Here is a 20,037-nt window from a genome sequence, read left to right as displayed (position 1 = left end):
CGTAGGTACATGTGCTACGCATCTTCTGACCTCTCTTATACTTTACACTGCAGTGTGCGAGACATCCTTGTGTGATTAAACAACACTGTAAAATACTCCCGGGCGGAGAAAACAGTGACGTATTCCCCTCCTAAGTCAACCCGTTTTCGTTCCAACACTTTAGTGACCAAGCACCTTCATTGTAATAATTCATTGCAAAATATACGAAAGATCAACATTTAAAATTGTCGTGATCATTCTCAAAAGTGATTTCCATGTATTCAATATACAATATACAAATTGCAATGGATACTGTAATAATCATTATCAACATGTTTTAGTTTGGTCGTTAAAGTATTGGAAGATAGATGCCCAAAAAAGGTCTTCCAGAATTATTTCTCTGCCTTTAGCTGTATTCCTCGATAAAAACAGACGCATCTCATCTTAGAGCATATACTACTGGAGGCAACTTCCATATGTAAAAGTGTAGACAAACCCAAAATAAGAGAGATAGAGATACAGTTTATCTACGTGCTTTATTTCAAAGTACGAGATTGGGCCATAGACATACATCAATGATGACATCACACATACATGTATGAGAACAGACCGGACCCTTCGTATCAAGCCAGGCCCAAACGAGAGACTCGAGACCTGTCGATTGAGAAAACGCATGTATAGAGTTTCTATTTTTTCTATCGACACATGAGAGATAGAAAGACAGAAACTCGTCCAAAGCATTTACGGGATCAATAAAAATGCATTCAGGAGCTCGGTCTATTCTTTGATGTCTATGGGCTGGCCACAACATTTCTCCTTCAAATTCGTTTACTGACAAGTAAAGATTGTAACCAATGCTGCGAGAGAGAGGTAGTATGTAGCTAACGATTTCTATCCCGTTTACTACATCTTTAACGCTGAAGAAGCTGTCTCCAGTAGCATGCGCTCTAAGCAAAACGTCCCACCAACAAACATTTTTCACATGTGAAATGGAAACACGTATTTCCATGTACGAGAATTAAATACAAAGTCGACATATACCAGACACAGAGCCACGCGCACACTTTCTTTTTTATTAATCGCGTTTTACGCACAACGAAACGAAGTTACGTACAAATGTACATTCTATACATATACATTGTCTTTATAAGAAAACTTTGCAAATCACTGCAAAATTATCCTCAGCAAATGTTTGAAGGTAAAAGAGAATTGTTTTCATCTTTTACCGTAGAAAATTATACTCTGTCTCGTCTCGTGTCCTCGTCTCATTTTATTTCGTTTGCGAGGAACACGAAGCATCACCGCTTGTCAAGCAACCGGCCTTGTTCTTTTCTCGTTAATACGAAACTCGTCGGATAAATGCAGAAAATATACGATGAGAAAGCTCGTCGGGGGTTCTCTTGATTAGAACAATCGGAACGGCCGCCCGTTTTAATATCAGAACGATCAGATCCTTCCGTTCCGCGAATATCAATGTAACGAGGGCTCGAACAGTAATTGTTTAATATGTACAGTTAAGCCATCGAGTGATTTGCACACACATATGTAAATCATTTGTTTACAATAAATTCGTGCTTCTTTGGATTCGTTCCTGTTTTTTCAAAACAGAGAACAGAAATTGCGACTGGGATCGATTTCTATGAAATGGTAAATAGAGTACAAGAATATTCTAAAAATCAGGACGTTTCACGCAACTATTTAGTGTCCTATTTGGAAAATCTCGAAGGCCCTTCGCGTTTCGCTTGTCACTGACTGAAGCTCGACCGATTATTGATTATACAAAAGACGACCGCTGTACAAAATAGGCGGTCGTATTATTTTATTGCTTGGTATTTAAGGAGTTGAAACCTGACCGGTCAAGTGCAGTTGCATAAAACTTCCTGTAGGTTTTTAAAGAGAGCAGCTCCTCTCTACCGGTTCACAATTCATTATACAGTTAAATATCAACAAGTTATCATAAAGTTTGTCTGTTCATTGCAGAATTCATCTTTCGATTGCACCTAAGCGATTTTGCTTCACGCGGCAAAGGGAAGCTGCCATACCCGGTGGAATACAAAAATATGACAGGGCTAAGCTTCTCTTTGTACAGGAGCTGGCAAACACCTGGTTACACGTCGACTGAAGCGACTCTTGTTTCTAACGAGACTCGAACCTGGCATCGTTTCAATTTTGAGACGTATAACCCAGACTCGAGACGCTCGTGTTAATATTTGCGACACTAGGCGTCCTCAAAGCCGCGTCGCCAGCGTGCCGCAAACACGCCGTGTTTGTTCCTTTTGGAAATTCTTACGAGGCTTACCGTGAAACCGTTTTTAATGAAGGTAAACGTGAAATGAAAAAAGAAAGATCATTTATTATGAAAGCGAAAGAATCATTTCACTTCCCTATCTGTTTATGATCATTTCAAATGCACTTTGAATTAAAAAACTAAAGCTTAAAGCTTCCAACATGATTTGAATTATTTCCTTCAAAATTAGTAAATAAATTTAATTTTATATTCTTTACAACTTTTTAGTTGATTGACATTGAATCTATTCGAGTCCAAGTTGATTACATGGTAAAGAATATTCGAATTGTAATCTAATTAAGTTTCAGTCATCTCCATTTGATTAAGTTTGAATTAAGTACTGTTTCTACTTCGTAAATATGAAGATCATGCTTTTCTAAATAGATTACAATTATATTTTCCTACGATAAATAATTCATTCTAATTAGGTAAAAGACGAAACAAAAATTGATTTTTCTTATGGATCGAAAATATTCGTTTTCTACAAAATAAAATTATTTTACGCTAACATTAAAGCTATTACCTTCTTCAGTCATAACAAGTACATAGAATATGTTAAAAAAACTGCAATTCATCGTAAAATCAACAAATCAAGTTGATTACCCGTTTGAAATAAATGAATGATAATTAAAATAAAATAAATCAAAATCATAAATAATGTTTCCGTCCATTCGGGACCTAGAAGAGCGCGAACAGTTATCGAAACTTGAATGACTCGAAATCCTTCATTAATTAGTTTACATTTCTTTGTCGGTGTCTTCCTACTAATATCCTTAGGAACTTGCGTTTATCAATTCTTCCTCTGCCATTTTAAAATATCATTCGGTAAGGCAAAAGGCGACAACGTCCGAAAGCATCGGACAAAATCAGTGTACAATTCAAAGATCCAGTTTAAAATGACTTACTTGCAGCTCCTGTTGTTGTTGTCCTTGTTGATCAAATCAACATCTTCTTGGCTTGTAATTGCTGCAAAGATAAATACATTGATGCTCGTTTAAATTCGAACGGGTTCATTCGAATTTATTCGAATATCGTTGCGATAATAATTATCGTGTCATAAATCGACGACATGGCAAAAATTGATATCCGGTAATCAAACGATCGATCTGTTCGCGCGACTCGTCATGGAATTGATCCATGTTTCAGGCGACGTCCATCGGAAAATGCGTGCTCGGAAGCAACGCAATGGTTCAGAAGAAATGGATAAAACGCGGGAGACGCGTTAGACAGAGCTAGTCTTCGGCAAGGGTTTCATCAGCTTCATGTCTCGTACGTGCTCGTGGTATTCTTGGAAACAGGGCACGATGCAGAGATTCGCCTGGCACTCGGGACAGTGATATTTCGTTTTCCTACGAAGCGTCCTACCGTGGGCGTCTACCGTGTTCCAACAGTGCTTGCAGCTCAGGGCCGGGCCTGGACGCAACACTGGACAGTGTCCAAGCCGCAAGTTCTCTGCGCTTTCGCGGGACTCCCTGGTACTCGTCTAAAACAGATTTCATAGAACGTAGGAACAAAGCTGCTTTATCAATCCTGGAAGATGGCCTAATAATTTGATAAAAGTCTTCTAAAAATTCAAATTAGTATCGAGATATAGAATTATCATATCGAGCTCAACATTCTTTTTGGAAATCTTCTAATTGGCAATTAAGAAAGTTTTTTACTACAACCCAACTGTTCGATTTTCTAGATAATCCTAAACACAGCCGATATACTTCCTTACTTGCGGAGACGAGGAACTCCGCCTGAGTTCCATAGTCTTCACCCTCAATCCAGAAGTGGATCCCGCGATTTCGGTAGCGGTGGTAGCAACGGAGGTGACCGCCACCTCTTCCGTCACGTGCTCTTCCGTTTTAACGACGGGCGCCGGTTCCACGACGATAGACGGACTGGTCGTTCTCCTGGGGAACTCTGGATTCGAGTGTTGTCTGTGTATCCAGTAATTGCTACTGGTCGACTGTTGCTGACTAGACAAGATCGGATGGGAGTGTTGCTTCATCAAGTATGACGGCTGCGGGACGGTCAACAGGTTCGTCGACGTGGTCACCGCCAACAGACTCGGCTGATTCACGAGGATTGATTGAGGCGGCGAGGCGATCCTCGTTCCTTCGTCCCAGCTTCGTGACGCGTGTGGCAGATTCAGCGTAGGCGTCGTCACGTATACCGAGGAGGAGACGATGTGCGGCGAGGACGCCTCGCTGTCCGGTGACAAATGGTTCGATTCTTTCTTCACGCGTGGCTGACGTAAAAGACGACACCTCTTCGCGCCTACCTGCTTGCAAGCTACTGCAACGGAAAGGGTGATCTTAATCCTGCTGGATCCAGTATCACAAAAACTGGATGTGCGAATAGCTGTTTCTTCATTCTTTAACGAAATTGATAAGTCCATTTGAAACTTGACTTGATTCAATTTTTCGTGTAGTGTAATTACAAATAACATTTATAGCTGGGCTGCGGATTTTATGCATTTATAGCCATACATATAAAGAATGCTTGCCATGTAGGAAAATATTAAAAAATGTGTGCACATTACAGTTTAAATAATAAAATATTGACACAAATGTTTTATTTAACATAAGAATTCACAGTCTATTTCTAGTAATTGTGCGCAACATAAATATCTAATTAGGAACAATGAGAAAGCAATTTTAGAAAGGGCTTGGAAGGAGCACAATCCTTCGCAATTTTATATTGGTAAAATACAAGTAATAACAATTTTTATATGCGGGCACAGATAGTTCCTGTCGAAAGGGTGAGACGGGTTGTTCGTAAATAAAATTTTATTATGTACATAGAAAATTGTGTACTACATAAACAAAAATCTAAAAATTAGATCCGACCAGAAACAGAATTTCCTTTCTTCACGTAGTTTATTAAAGGCGTAATACAATAACACTGACACATTAAACTCGATCCTCTGCATATAAAATTCGGTACCGATTTTAAACTAGTTCCCCCTTTTTTTTATTTACCAGTATTTAAGGTAGTATACATGACGATCAACATATGTAACATTCTATATTTGTCTATCGCTTTGTACAGACATTGAAAAAAAAAAGATACCTAAATATCATTTGATTCACATATTTCGCTATAAAATTGGTATCTTCGTACGTCGAATTGGAACAGGAACATATTTGAAAATTGACGCTCTCTTTAAGTACGGTTAAAAAATACGGATTTCCAAATATCTGTATTAAATGCAACAGCATAAAAGAAGACGGAAGATAATACTTAGTAGCGATAACAAAAAGATTAGAATATTTACATTGTAAAATAATTAATATCGATATTTACATCGATGCCAAATTTCATCGCACCTATTTAAATGCTAAACAATAATATGTATATATCCTACAGCTTTAAACCTAGGGCACCCCTCCCATTCTTCATTATTTTTTTTCTTTTTTATCTATTATAGGACGTTCTTTTTAATGATCGTGTACATCTTTGCAGTTTAGTTTCTCGTTTGTAAAGTAGATTGTTAATTGCACATATATGTATTTCTCTAACTACGTTTCGTATCGCTATCTTTTTTATTCATTGCGTACAAAATATTATATACGCTAAAGTTGGTAAAGCAAGCACAGTTCCGTAAAACTATCTCTAGTGCAACTACTTTACCAACCTTAGACATTCGCGTGAAAACTGATTCTATCTGTCCTTAATACGACAATTGCCAAGTTTTAAAAAGACGTTCAATAGTTGATATACCTCAAATAACATTAAGAAATATATCATATAATCAATCAGGCAAATTTATATACAAAAAAGAGGACTTGCTGTTGTAAACGAACATGTTTTTGGGGATCTGTATTCGATTTCAACGAACTAATAAAATACTAAAATATAAAAACGCCCGCGTAAATAGTGATGTGCCGTTCTTCTTGATTCGAGATCTCTGTGTTACTCCGAAAAGCTTCTTATAGCTACTATACGATCTAGGCAAAAAGAGTATCTAAAATTGTATGCTTTTCATCTTTTCGATGTTTACGCGACTCGGTCTCAATCGACCTCGGCCGATCCGAGATATAGCGAAACGCCGCGAGACACCGCGGTGGCGATGTCTCATTTATCGTGATGTTTAATACTTTTCAAGCTCGTCTATGGAAGTGGGCATCAGCGGCCCCAGTTCGTTGCCGACGGTTCACATCGCATTATAGTTGACGCCGTGCAGATTGATCGGCATCGTGGGGCTCGGTAACGCGTAATCCGTGTGCCTGCTATCGATGTAACCGCTGAGCATCGTGTGCGGGCTGTGGCTGGTCAGCATGGTATGCGTGCTGTGAGTATTGTGTGTACTGTGCGGTGTCGTGGGCGGACCCATCGGTGTGGGGCTCTGCGAATTGACCGGCTGCGTCACCTGCGAGGGCGGCGGCGAGGAATTCACCTCCTGTTTGACCCTGGATTTCAGGCTGGGTCGGTTGTTCGGGTAACCGCGTTTTTTGTACTCGAGCCAGAGCGTTCGATTGTTCACGCCGAACATCCTGGCCGCCTTGCAGAACCCTATGCCCCCATATCGGACGGCATCTAACGCCCTGATAAAATTCTCGTCGGCTTGCGGATTCGTCGATCGTTTCCTCTTAATTGCGGTCTGCGGACTGGCGCACGGGCTCTGACAGTTACTCGGACACTGGGACGACGGCGATGGCCCGCTGGACGACGCGTGCTGCAACGTCCCGTGCGAGGAGGTCGGGTAATTCGTCAAGGCGCAACTAGAACCAGTCGTGCTGGTACCAGAGTACTGATCGCTGATGCTCGAGGAAGCTGTTATTTCAGGCGTGGTAAAAGCTGACGACGCTTGGATCGACAGATTCGTTTGACACGAGGACAGAGCGAAACGTGGATATGTATGCTCCATAATAGTCCATTGCAATCCTGCGGAACAGACCGGTTCATAGCTTTTGTCAGAGCACAGGAATATTATTTCGTTATCGGCTGTATATTATGTATGTTTTCTCAACGTTATAAGCAGAATGATACATGTGTATTAATTATGAATGAATCGTAACTGTGGATTTATGAAGTATGTCCTTTATATAATGGAATATATAAATTGAATAAGTAGATATTAGCGGTAACGTGTTCGTAATAAACAATAATAAATTGAACGAAAGAGGCGATTCGGCAATAATTAGAATTAGCTTATCCGTAGTAGTCAAGACTACAGAATCGAAAATAGTAACTAATATTCAAATGAAATGCTTTCGCTACTGTATATATAGATAAAAAGAAAATAGAGTTGCTAAGCTGTAAGCGGAAAAGAATGAAATTCATAAAAGTCTGTGATAGTAACATGGTATACATAATGGGAATATTGAAAATAGAATATTATGGCATGGCACAGATACATTTTAAAGCACATTGTCTCGTTTATATTTAGTTTAGGAGAAAAAATGTGTACAATTCTTTATTGACTACGTTAAAGGGCAGAGAAAGGCACACATACACACTCAACAATGTTAACCACTTACGCTGGCAACGAATTCGGCCAGATCGCTCCACCGCAACTCATCGTGAGGCGTTACTTTAAAACAAGAAGGCTCGGAGGAGACTTACGCAAAGAATTTTACACAGATATGAACATGATTTTGTTTATTAACAATCTTGTACAGTGTGGTATACTTCAAAATAATCCATTGCCATAAGGCATTCCTTGCATTCCCACATAGTTTCACTGCGCTTTATTTGTTTTCCACACACTTTACATCTTCCCCGTGGATTCTTTTTTTCTTCTCTGGGAGAAATATTCCTTGGAAAATGTCCCCTGTCCCTTGCTTATAAACGATGCAATGTGTTACCAGCAGACATTCTTCCACATTCTTCATGATCAGGAATACACATACTTTGTAAAATTTGTCCTGCCACGAAATTTCGAAAACGAGAATTTTTTTATTTTTTGCTATATCTATTTTCTTAAAAAAAAATAAAACACAAGCATTGAAAAATGCAATAATCACTAAATAAAAACATATTTTTTATACATTTTCTTTTCAGTGAAAAAAATAGGAGATAAGTAATTATCCCAATTATGCCATCATTATACTCGAAAACAATATTGAGCTTGATAACGGAGTTATTATCTTTCCTCCTCTTCATTTCCACTTCCATCATTTCAATGTTTTTATTTTCGTAGACAATAAATATATGTCTTCTTTATCTTTCCACTTTGCAACTAAAATACCATTACATGATCTTGAAATAATTTTAGATCGTTCCAGTTTTGTCGTTGAGAATTCTTGCGCCATATTATTTCTATTAAATCTCACTGTTCCTATGAGATTAGTTTTTATTTATTGCAATTTTTGAAACAGGTTTGGTGAAGAATACCCATTATGCAAAAACAGAGTATGTCCGTCATCAGTTGTTGATGTATACACATACACATGGAACTATTTTCTGATGCCTTAGCTTTTGAATACTTTCGTGTATTTTGCCCACTGTATATTTTGAATTTGATGCAATATTCCAACTTGGATTCACATAGCTTATAAAACTTGACTCCAAAACGTGCTCTTTTCCTTTAACTGTCTGACTCGCGTAACGATTTGATTCTATCACAATGATTTTCCAAAAGTCTTGTGTTAGTATTCCATTTACCATTTACAAAGCTGTGACAGTTTATCCTACTTGAATATATATTCCAGAAATCCGTAAATATTGGTACATCTTGCTATTATTTTCTGTCTTTCCATATTCGTTGCTTAGATATAAGATTCATTTCACAATCTCCATCGCCACTTTCTTCTTCGTCATCCGATATGATTCTACACCGCTTCCGCAAAAATTTCATCGCAAACGCTATTTCACTATTTATTTTACGCAGTCACTTTTTATTTTATTACTTGATTTGTCTACGTTATAATAAAATATGTTGCAAATTACATGTATTGATGGATCCACGCAACGCGGTACAATCTGAAACTGTACTTGGACAAACAATCCCAGTCGACGTACCGCGCACGTCACGTTTAGTTCTGCGAGAACTGCTACCGACGTGTCTAATAGGTCGTTATTGAGTTTGAAACAAAAAACATTTTAACGTGCGTGGCACGTTTTTCCAGCGCAAGTGGTTAAAGGCCCGATTTTATTGTCCTCCAAAAAAAGAACATTATACATTGTGTGCTATGTATCTGTGTACCATGGTGAATTTCATGAATGATACTAGCCTTATAAAGATTTGCATTGCTAATTTTTATTACTCTCTCATTTTTCATCTCAACTTTCGCTCTATTTTCATGTCAAACGCCTGTTGATTGTCCTTGTGCAATACATTTAAACGCATCTGTGCCAGCATATAATGTGTGTAGGTTTTTCATTTGTTCATTGCATGCAGATTCGAATATACCCACCACGTTCGCTAAAGATCGTGTTTCACTATTGAACTACCAAGGTATATACGTGTGAGAAATAGGATACATCATGCATATAATTCGATATTATATAATATTATTGCCGCTTGTGCATAAATAAGGAATAGAACCACCAAATTTATTTGGTAAAGATTGAAACAGCATTCGAAGTATAAATAACAATAATTGTATATACGCTCTAATAATAATCCTAATCTTAAAGTATACATACTTTCGTTCTTAACTAAATAGAATGATTTGTATGTACAAAATTATTGCCGCTTATAAAAGAAATGCAAACTATTTTTTTTTTTATTAAAATATGTTCGAGAATTTGAAGATATCTTCCGTTGGTTTATAATATATAAAAGCCTTTTCTCATATATTAAACATTATATCAAACAATTTAAAATAGTTACAAACTGACGAATGCGTTATACAGTGAGAAATTACTTACCTTGATGTGCAGGTGGTTGACTGGAGACTGAACTCTGTGCGACACTCCCGCCTGACTGTTGACTGACATCCTGAATCGAGCCATCGCTTTGAGCCGGTGTTGCTGCTGAACTGTTCTCCATGTTACTCATCTGAAGTAAATCGATATATAATTTAATACTGTAATCTTCTGTTTTAATTCTGAAAAATATTTCAATAAATATACATATATATATTTACAATTGATATTTGATCTTCATCTATGCTCCCTTGAGATTCCGTACTGGTGTTAACAGGTCTTCTCAGACTTTCATTGCCTTCTTGAGAAACTATTAACGGTTCGGGCTTTACAATGTTGGTAGCAACCAACGTGATTTCATTCACTTCTTCCGGCTTGTCTCCAGATCCGGACGTTGACCCGGTAGATGATTTCCTTAACCTTTTTCTACGAAATGATGGTGACAACGGAGAAGGAGTTGGAGAACAAGACTCTCCGCGATCTCCTCCTCCAGGCTCACTACTCCCGCTCGGCCACTTGGTTAAAGAAGCAGTGTGCATTTCTGCCAGTCCCTTTATCTTCAGACTTTCTGCGGTCTATACAAAAAAATATATAATCAGTATAAATGAATATAAAAATGGACAGGCTAAACTTTTAAAGATTTTAATATACCTTTATAATAGATGGTAACTGATCTTGTGATATGTTGACTTCCCCATAATACATGAAGTCGACCATAATTTTCAAGTCAGAGAATTTCACATCTTTTAATATAACAATCGGATGTTGACATGGATTCACAGTAAACAGAGATTGAAAGTATGTACTGCAAGCAGACAGTACGACTTTGTGAGCCTGCAGGTGTCTGCCTTCAGCAGCCAATGTCACGTCCACCAATGTTTCATTGTTCAACAAACTTGAGAACACCGAAATGAAATTCGGTTGATGATTGTTCCACCTCAAACAGTACTGTTGCATTGACATTTTGAGAGACTCTTAACTTATTGCCTGACACTGGAATTGCACCTACAAAACCGTTGATCATTTATTAGTTCCATACGACAATTCTAAATAAAATTTGAATTATCTTACATAACATAAACTTAAAGGACATGAGAAAGGAAATAAACGTTAGACTTTATTTGTATCAGAAACAGAATTTAGCAACTTTCGTTGCATGAACGTGATTCGAACTCTGACAAAAAATATATTTCAGACAATTGTGTCGTTTAAAATAGTAGGAGCCGTTCATACAATTGTCAGAACTTGTAGCAAAATATTTTTTAGAGGCGGGAAAACGAGAAGCAAACCATTGAACGACGCGTTTACGATTTTTTCACAAACAGCAAATACAGATTTTTGTTTGTATACTCGAATTACAATCAAAATAATCGCTCATAAAAGAAGTCATGAACTATTTCTAAAAATGTTAATCTCTATCGTGTATCATCTTAGCAGGTAGGGAAACGAAAGGAAAATCGCATCGCCGAGATGCAATGACAATGTCGAGAAAACAATTATAGACTCGGATTCACGAACTTGATATCTATTGGCTTTCCGTTCTATTCCGAAGGATGCGGAAATTGTTTGTAGAGTCATCTCATCCCGAGGTATTCGAAATCAGGAAAACAAAGGAAAAACCAATTGGCAATACGTTCGCCAATTTTTCCACGCACAACAAATATAGACTCGCAGGACGAGAATCGCGAGCTAACGAAAGACAAAGCGATATTGCTCACTTCAAACGCGAACTCCTCGAGGATGATGCCACCGTCGGCGGTCGGTGTTGATTGACAGCACGTACACCGAAAGGGTCCGTTCGTTATGGTTTTTATTAGGAAAAACAGAGGCCACACGGTGTTGCCACTGGCCTGACGAAATTTTCCACAACAGGCTGAGCGGTGACGCTTGTGTAATTCACAAATGACGTCATAGGCGAAAATTATGTACCGATAGCAACGTATGGCGGCCGATGAACCTGACGAAAAACCCGTCCCGACGGATGCGTGTTGATACCGCGGCAAATTTCTCGCGTAATCGACAAATACCGAGATCTTATCAACGTGCGTCTTTCTTCAGAAAATCTAAGTGAATCAATATAGCGGCCGTTCAAAAGTGACATCTACCGAGGATCTGTCAACCACGACCGCTTTCCTTATATCTTTCAAAACGCGTACTAAATTGATCGGAAAGCTTTAACGTCTTGTTTTGTTTCTCAGGGAAAAATAATCTGCTAAAATTTACATTGATTATAATATATCAAGCGTATCTCAACATTTGCTCAGTACTAAATTTATATTTGCTCGTTTAACAGAACTTATAACAAAAAGTGAGTAATTATTTCAAAGGTAAAAGTTAATGGGTACTGCATGTTAATATATGTTTTTATAGAGTTCTTAGATGAACTTTTTATCTGTTTGACTCAAATCAAACTGTTGTTAGGATTATAGATAGATAACGAAATTAAAAGAATCTGAGTTTTTATTGAAATTATAAGTACTTTACTCAATCAACTATGCGGAAACATTCGACGATACATAGTGGAAACATACCATTTTTCTACACAACGTGACGAAAAATGTGTACTGCTATAATTTAAATAAGTAAAAATCGTTCATTCACATCAGACAACGATAGAGAAGACACTTGCCCACATTTTTGTACATATATTATGCTATGAGTATATACTGATCAACTCAGGATTTATAGATGACCAGTGAAACGAATAACAAGCGTGTCAAATATCGTTGAGAGAAAGAAAAACGTTCCGTTCAAAAAAACGTTCTTCTCTCCTACGATCGTGGTCGAATTTTTACGAATCGTTTTATTCGTTGTATTATAAATTACACAAAAAGAAAACAAAAGACGACACGAGATACCATTACAAAAATTAAACATAAATATGTATATAATATACGTATACGATTACTGAGGTATGTTGCATCGACGACAAATACGAAAAATCGGTACAAAGTACAGTGCGTGTAGATTCATGCATTTAAAAAATGTTATTCAAGGAACTCAAAAAGACATCGAAACATCAACAATTTGAATCGTCTGAAGCAACGATTCAATGATATTTACGACAGGGTCGGCTTTTAAATATAATCTGTATACTCATTGTTTAAAAGAATGCATTTTTGACTTTTCCTCACAAATATGTTAAGGAATTAATAATGTAAATTAAGTATTCTAAAATTACATAAGTCAAAGTTTCAAGTCTTTAATGTAGAACAAGAAATCTCAAAGAAGTAGAATCCAAGTCCGACCTTGCGAGAATGATAATTTCCGACTAGTTTTAAGACTTCCTAATCTTGCGAATGGACCCTTGATTTGGGGTTAATATTCTTACTGCTAAATTACAATGTTAATTTGCTTTGCTGAGGCTTTTGTATATAACAATCTGATATATTAAATTTTTTAATATAATGTTTTACCTATAAACCTTTTCCCCCCGATCTTAATCACGTTTAATCCCAAAATGATTAATTTACTTTCATTCGCGCGTCGTTTCGCAAAGAAAAATAGATCTTACGTGATATCAGTGCGAACCGCTTATCTACGCGCTTTCTGCTTTCCTTTAAATGACAGCGACCGCTTAAAAGTAATTGAATTAGTAATAAGTAAATACAGAACAAAAAGTATAAAATATCATAAGTGCGTTGAGTATAATGCGTTTCGTTAAATGTTGGATCTTCGCTTGGGGCTTCACACAAAGCTGATCCATTCGTGATAAAATCACATGATCGTTTGAATAAAAGTACATACTTGTCAAGAGAAGATATAGCGAATTCCGAAAAATCCATAATAAAAAAGTTGTTACGATAAAAAAATATAATACCGTTAAAAGGTATCCGATTCAATACTGGAGAAACCTCCCTTAAAAATACTGTGCAAAATACATACTCAACACTCACGTTGAAGAGAATCTTGTACAGAAGTGAGTGAATAGAGTGAAAAATACACGAGGGAATTCTTTCTGTCGCACCAAATGCCAAGATGTGTCTATATCATCTTGCCTCCGAAATTAATCTATTGTTTCAAATTTTGCGAGATAACAGCTCCAGTTTGTAGAACTGTAATTTACCCTTTTAATTCCAATCTAACAAAATTCTTCGCGTACGAGAATCGACCTACGCAATAAAAGGTGTTAAAGAATATTAAGTCACGTTATCGCTCTGATACGATGCAATACTTGAGAAGATACCGAAGCGGATCTCAGTTTAATAGGCTTTCGCTGCTAGGCCGTGGTTTGGTGACCAGATTCTGTAAGGCTCTTATCTCGTTCTCCGTGAGATCCGGAGGGCCGAACAGAAACTCCCTACGCGAACCCGGTTTGGACAGAAGTTCCTGCATATTCTTGTAAGTTAGCACCAAGTAATGTAGAGAGGTCTGTGTTATATTTACTTTCCTAGCTAATGTCCCGGTAATGTGAACGTCGTCGATCCAAAAGTACGGCTCTTTTTGCGCCTCGCGATATAAAAGGAATACGCTGTCGGGCGAATAGAGTATGGCCCATCCGGCGCAGTACGCGGGATAATGTCTACCAGGATATTCCTGAGGGGAGACCCTCCATTTAGAGCGCCAGGATCTCTTCACGTTGCTCCAGGAGACGAGGTCACAAAGTATCAACCGCCTAGCTCCCCATGGCGATAAATCACGCGTTAAGAAATCCAGCAACGCGGGTATATGAACAAAAACATCGTCGTCTAATTTTAGTATATATTTGGCACCTGAAATAAATGAAAGAAAGAAGGTTGAGAAATTATTATATGATAAATAATGGAAACAGAAATACAGGAGAAATCATAACTTACTTGGACAATGATACGTAGCCCATTTCAATGCCATTACATGCTTGTAAGTCATGTTCCTGTAGGCATCGAGAAAGTTGCCTTGTATCAAATCATTGTATCTCCTATTCTCCTCCTCGAGCTTCGCTTGATGCTCGTTCGACGAGCCGACGAGAAAGAGAAGCGCGACATCCGATGATTGCTGACCCCAGGTCTCCCTGACTACATTCCTCTTGACAAAGTTCTCGGGTGACGAGTGTACCAGCATCAGCAACAACGGGTGTGTCCGGTTGCACGGTTCATGATTGATCACGAACCGAAAGTCCTTTATGTCGATCAGGGTGGACTTGTCACCGAACGGAAGCTCGTGCAATAAGTACGGCTGCGGAGACGGAGTCGTGTTTCCGGGTAGGATTAGCACGTATCCAGGCGCCGAGACGCTGTTGATGTAAGGCGACCCGGAACTGTCTATGTGAAGCCAAAACGAGAAGCATCCAGTCAACGCCAAGACGGCCACGAAAATCAGAGTGCATGGCGACGAACCCGAGGCATGAAGTCGCCGCTTATCCAGCATACTAACGACTCCCTTACATCATATATGTCTGAGCCTGGCTAGAAAAAAAAAAAACAGTTCAATAGATAAGGGTGCAGATATGTAGGCTAGTCAGCTGTATCCTGTACATGTGCACTCTAAAAAAAACAGTTGATCAGTTATCGGATCTGGAAAACTCGTATTGTACCTGTCTGTCGTAAAGGCCACTACCTCAAACGTAGGAGGTATGTATGAATATTGTAATAGACAATTTTAAAAATGTTGATTTACGTAATAACAGTATAAAAGAATTGTAATGTACGGAAATTAATCCCATCATTAGACATTTATATGAATTACTTTCGATTTTCTTATTAGCATATATCTAGAGCCAGGTGTAAGGAAAATTGATTATTGATACTGCAAATGTACTTTAAATTAAACGCACACAATTTCGTGACGTACCTGAAAATCATTACTTATAAAAAATAGAAACTGCATTCTATGTAAACTATATTTGATACTGATCACTAAGAATACATACGCTTTAATATGCTTACGAGACATGATAACGTGCATTTATATGCATGTTTGCATTATTATAAACTATAGATATAGCGTACGGAAAAGAACTTCACTTTGCAAGCAGACTTATGTGAGTCATTTATTTCCTCATTGCCACAGCTGTTATATGTAATGAAAAACCTGCTCGATGCTCTTTATTTAATAACATTTACGTACATTAACTTCTACCGTTCGTCTCTTGAATTCCTTTTTATGTCCGTTTTTTATATTATCTTTAATTCAAGATCCATTTGAATAACCGAGACAAGTTTCACTGGCACTGTCTTCATTTCCTATTCTAGACTCTAGAGTCTAGACTGACGATACATATATAATATTAGCTTATATAACACAATGATAACTTTTGTAACGCTAATAAATATATTCCATGCGATAAGATTTGAAGTGGTGCCCAAATTGAGGCAATATCTATAGAAAGATAAGTCAAGTAGTATTGTTGTCGATAAATATTTGTAATCTAAAGCAAATGAAATGTACTTGTTGGCGATAGAATCGCTGTTGAGTACCCAGATAGACTTTCATGATCGTCATGAGATGTAGAAATTAATTTGTCAAAAATTGAAATCAATTTGTAGCAAATTCTGTTTGAACAAATGTTTATACAAATTTTATATCATATCGTGAGTTCAATTCGTAATCATGCAATGAACCAATACATTTGTAATATTTTTGATCACTATTGTTACATTGTTATATTCATATCAATTTTCTCAATGTAGCCACAGCATATGTTGTTAATTTGATATAAACTTTACCTATAGGTAAGACTTTTTCAATCCATAAGTAAGAGACTATACTATAAGTAATGATCGCAAAATCTACACTAGCAATGTGTGCGGTGACCTTAAGACGGTTCAAGGGTATTCAAGTTTCACTTACGTGAACCACAGTTTCAATTATAAGTTTCCTCTACATCATCTTGAATCTATACCCTGAATAATGTATAGACAGACAGGTATATAGGCATCTTGGTACTTGGCCTCTTAAATAATTTCCATCCTTCTCTCTTTAGTTCAAAGGTCCCGCATCAAGATATGAGCCATAACACGCAATTCTTCAGACGAATATTCTAATTATTTTTTGTCCTTTCGAAAGATATCTCTCTTTTCAATCGACTTGAAAATTTTACAAGAGGCAGCGTGAATGCGAAATGTAAAATTTTATATTTGCGTATCTACCCGGTTTCCAATATACATGGTAAAACAAAGATAACGTAATATTATCAGACATTCGATTAATCTACCCCCTCTCTCTTTTGAATGAATTTCGTCCGATAAAGGATAACGGATATGTAAACAATGTATGTAAAGAAGTAATGTACACGTATTTATATAGATATCGCATCATCAGTTATCGGTTACTGACCTATCTGACCATAAAAACTACCACAGCAAAGACTATTGCATTAATAACATGTGAACAGACAACATTCAATATAAGAGTCCTTGTATAACAATCACATAATTTTATTATCTTTCTTTCTTCGCGGAAATGAATAAATACTAGATTATATGTTGAACTTAAGACTCAGTCCTTTTTCCCCACTTTCCTGAAATTGCCAAACCAATCGAATAAAGAATATTATTATTTTCTCAGTGATATTAAAACTTTGTTATCTTTACTAATAAACAACGTATTTTGCTGTGGTCATTAACACATTATGGTTTCCTCATACGAATGTTTATTAGATTCTTATCAGTATCATACATTGCTCTCTTATCAAAGTTTATGCTCAGATATGTATGGATTTATTATGGGCACGGTTACACGCTAAATGACCGAGTCAAACTGGCAGTATTTAACGGTACTTAAACGGAGAAGCACATTTGTGTTTCTCTGTGGGAAATTATATTCCGTATACGAAATATGCTGTAATCCCTCATGTGCAGTGCTAATCGAAACGGTTTCCTTGAATTTATCCAGAAGCGTCGGCATAAGTTAGACGAAAGAAACATACAAGGGATGTGTTTTTGGCACGCTTCGAAAGTATCTGGAAACGAACGATGTCTCCTCACGGTAAGGGAAGTATTAACGATTTCTTTGCGACACAATCGAACGGTATCGAAGGGGGGGGGGGGGAACAGAATAGATAATGATTAATTTTCGAGTTGACTAAAATTAAATGCAAACATTTTATAATGTAAGAAAACCCAAGGGCATGGGACCCTTGACTGCGGTTCCGACCACTTATCCCTGCTGACAACGCGGAGTGATAAGTCCCAAATGCCAGGCGCCTAAGACCAAACTCTGTGTTAAGGCAACGACGGGACGCCTAACTTCCCCTGGAAAAAAGCTCCTCGGGAAAGTTACGCACCGATCACGTGCACAGCGCGTGAGGTGAGGGTGCTGAAACGTAGACCCTTCCCCATTGGGCCTAAGGCCAACCGTTTTTTGAAGAAGGACCCACAGACAATTTCTTTGCGGATCGTCGTGGCGTGTAGCTCAGGCATTTTTCCAGAATTGTGATTGCGAGAACGATAGCTTTGGTGTTAATTGAATCTGATAAAATTATTAAACCATTGTGCTTACAATAAGAAAACTTTTTTCAAATCGTATAATCCAAATTATCTAACTTAATTATCTAAATTAACTAATTTTCGACCTTATTAGCAAAATATGTGAAACCTGCCACATCTCAAAATTGGATAAAATTATCTGTCCTTGCTGTAGGCGCTTTCGTTTCAGTTCATTAAAAAAAAAAGGAAACGCTGTGTACAAAGCCACCTGCTAAGTCACTTCACACGCTTCATTAATAAGTCACAAAGAAACTTGTTACATGTCCTTCTGTCTCATTATTTTGGTAAATAATTTACAGACTAAGGTCCACGGCGATTTAAGATTTTCGACCTCGATCTCAGCTCCTGAATTCGTTAAAATCTTACGTTTATAAGGAAAATACTCGTTCCAAAAATAAACCTACGTCATTTGCAGAAGGCCAACTGAATTTCTTGCCAGATCAAGGACGCATATGGGTAGAAGGAAAGCTTGCAATGTGTTCGTCTAATATTCTATAATTCTTTTCTACGTTGTCGTTGTTCAAATGCTTCGATCGAGCGAGGAAAACAAAAGTCTGTACGCATATTAGAGAAAGCCGGTTGACAGAAAATATAGTGGAACTCCGACAAACATTTGAAGATCGCGTATCGTACAATAATGCGAAAAATTTGTACTTACAACTCGCGGCAATTTGAACCGAAGAGCAGTGAGGACTGTCTAGCATCCGTCACGAGGATGAAAATCTTATCTGGCACATTCGGCGCGGACGTGTTGATGCCCCGACTCTGCTGGAGCCTTTGGTATTACAAGGAGGTTTCTTCAGGTTATGTTGGACGTAACGGATTGTTGACGACAAGTAGATGTTCAGTGGCTGGACCGAACGTGCGACCAAAAGAGCTAATCAGCTACACGGACGTCAACACGACATCGATGTTCTATAATGCTTGACGGTTCTGTTTCTTTTTTTCCTGACACCCTTCATTTTTCTTCTATTTGTTTCTTGAATCGTAAACGCGACTGTCTACGCGACCGACGGATCGAACCATGTGCAGAAAAATTTGCTAGGAAGCGAAGCCAATAATGGAAAGCTGTAATAGAATACTGAAATCCGTTTATACCGTGAGTCGAGAGTTGACGTGGTTCTACCTGGCTTTATTACCCGCGTCTCGAGTACCACTGTACCTGGTTCACCTTAGTGTACCCGAGCATCCTAATTTCTAATTCTAGTCGAACGTCGAATCTTGAACGACTTTCCGATCCCCACAATCGAAGCGCAACTTTCGAGTGACAAAGTCCCATGCGGTTTTATTATTTTTATACATTATCGGTGTACTGATATTAGAATATGTCTTTTGAATATTATTTTTTGCATTTACATTCTCATCTCTACCGAGGCAAAAGAATGGCAGCGTCTATGTAATCATTCGGACTTGGGGTCTTGGGGTTGGAAGCAGCGCGCTCATATTTTTTCCCTCGGCCGAAAAGTGGGGACGACGCGACCATGGTGGGGACCATAGCACTGCGGAGAGCTTCGCGAACGCGCATGTGCACGCGTGAGGAGAATAGTAGTGGGGATCGAAATA

At 37.9% G+C, this 20,037-nt stretch overlaps 2 protein-coding genes across 6 annotated transcripts; both read right to left on the bottom strand.

The window, feature by feature from the left end:
- Positions 1-2,312: 2,312 nt before the first annotated feature.
- On the bottom strand, positions 2,313-12,413 carry BtbVII (BTB-protein-VII). Its single transcript, XM_018025162.2, has 7 exons — positions 11,788-12,413; positions 10,721-11,074; positions 10,291-10,644; positions 10,073-10,202; positions 6,469-7,141; positions 3,987-4,578; positions 2,313-3,749 (listed from the first exon to the last, which is right to left on the bottom strand). The coding sequence occupies exons 2-7, from the start codon at positions 11,030-11,032 to the stop codon at positions 3,489-3,491; spliced, it is 2,322 nt and encodes a 773-aa protein (XP_017880651.1). The 5' UTR covers positions 11,033-11,074; positions 11,788-12,413; the 3' UTR covers positions 2,313-3,488.
- Positions 12,414-12,511: 98 nt separating this feature from the next.
- On the bottom strand, positions 12,512-19,971 carry LOC108625303 (beta-1,3-galactosyltransferase 1). 5 transcript variants are annotated; one of them, XM_018025201.2, is made up of 3 exons: positions 19,133-19,971; positions 14,866-15,453; positions 12,512-14,781 (listed from the first exon to the last, which is right to left on the bottom strand). In XM_018025201.2, the coding sequence occupies exons 2-3, from the start codon at positions 15,413-15,415 to the stop codon at positions 14,267-14,269; spliced, it is 1,065 nt and encodes a 354-aa protein (XP_017880690.1). In that variant the 5' UTR covers positions 15,416-15,453; positions 19,133-19,971; the 3' UTR covers positions 12,512-14,266. The 5 variants fall into 5 exon arrangements, with proteins under 5 accessions (XP_017880690.1, XP_026669617.1, XP_026669616.1 ...); XM_026813816.1 differs by having other exon boundaries at positions 14,866-15,449; XM_026813815.1 differs by lacking the exon at positions 19,133-19,971 and adding an exon at positions 16,115-16,216 and having other exon boundaries at positions 14,866-15,449.
- Positions 19,972-20,037: the final 66 nt, after the last annotated feature.

Source organism: Ceratina calcarata, unplaced genomic scaffold (assembly GCF_001652005.2).
Source record: "Ceratina calcarata isolate Rehan_Ccalc_2016 unplaced genomic scaffold, ASM165200v1 scaffold350.2, whole genome shotgun sequence".
Lineage (NCBI taxonomy): Eukaryota > Metazoa > Arthropoda > Insecta > Hymenoptera > Apidae > Ceratina > Ceratina calcarata.
Note: the sequence above shows the minus strand (reverse complement) of the source record. Positions and strands in the feature narration are given on the sequence as shown.

Coding starts and splice junctions, on each gene's coding strand:
- BtbVII (XM_018025162.2), bottom strand. CDS start 11,032: ATGTCAATGCAACAGTACTGTTTGAGGTGGAACAATCATCAACCGAAT. Junction 10,203..10,290: donor ATGAAGATCAAATATCAATT/GTAAATATATAT, acceptor GATTTACTTCAG/ATGAGTAACATGGAGAACAG. Junction 3,750..3,986: donor GGAGTTCCTCGTCTCCGCAA/GTAAGGAAGTAT, acceptor AATCTGTTTTAG/ACGAGTACCAGGGAGTCCCG.
- LOC108625303 (XM_018025201.2), bottom strand. CDS start 15,415: ATGCTGGATAAGCGGCGACTTCATGCCTCGGGTTCGTCGCCATGCACT. Junction 14,782..14,865: donor GGCTACGTATCATTGTCCAA/GTAAGTTATGAT, acceptor CATTTATTTCAG/GTGCCAAATATATACTAAAA.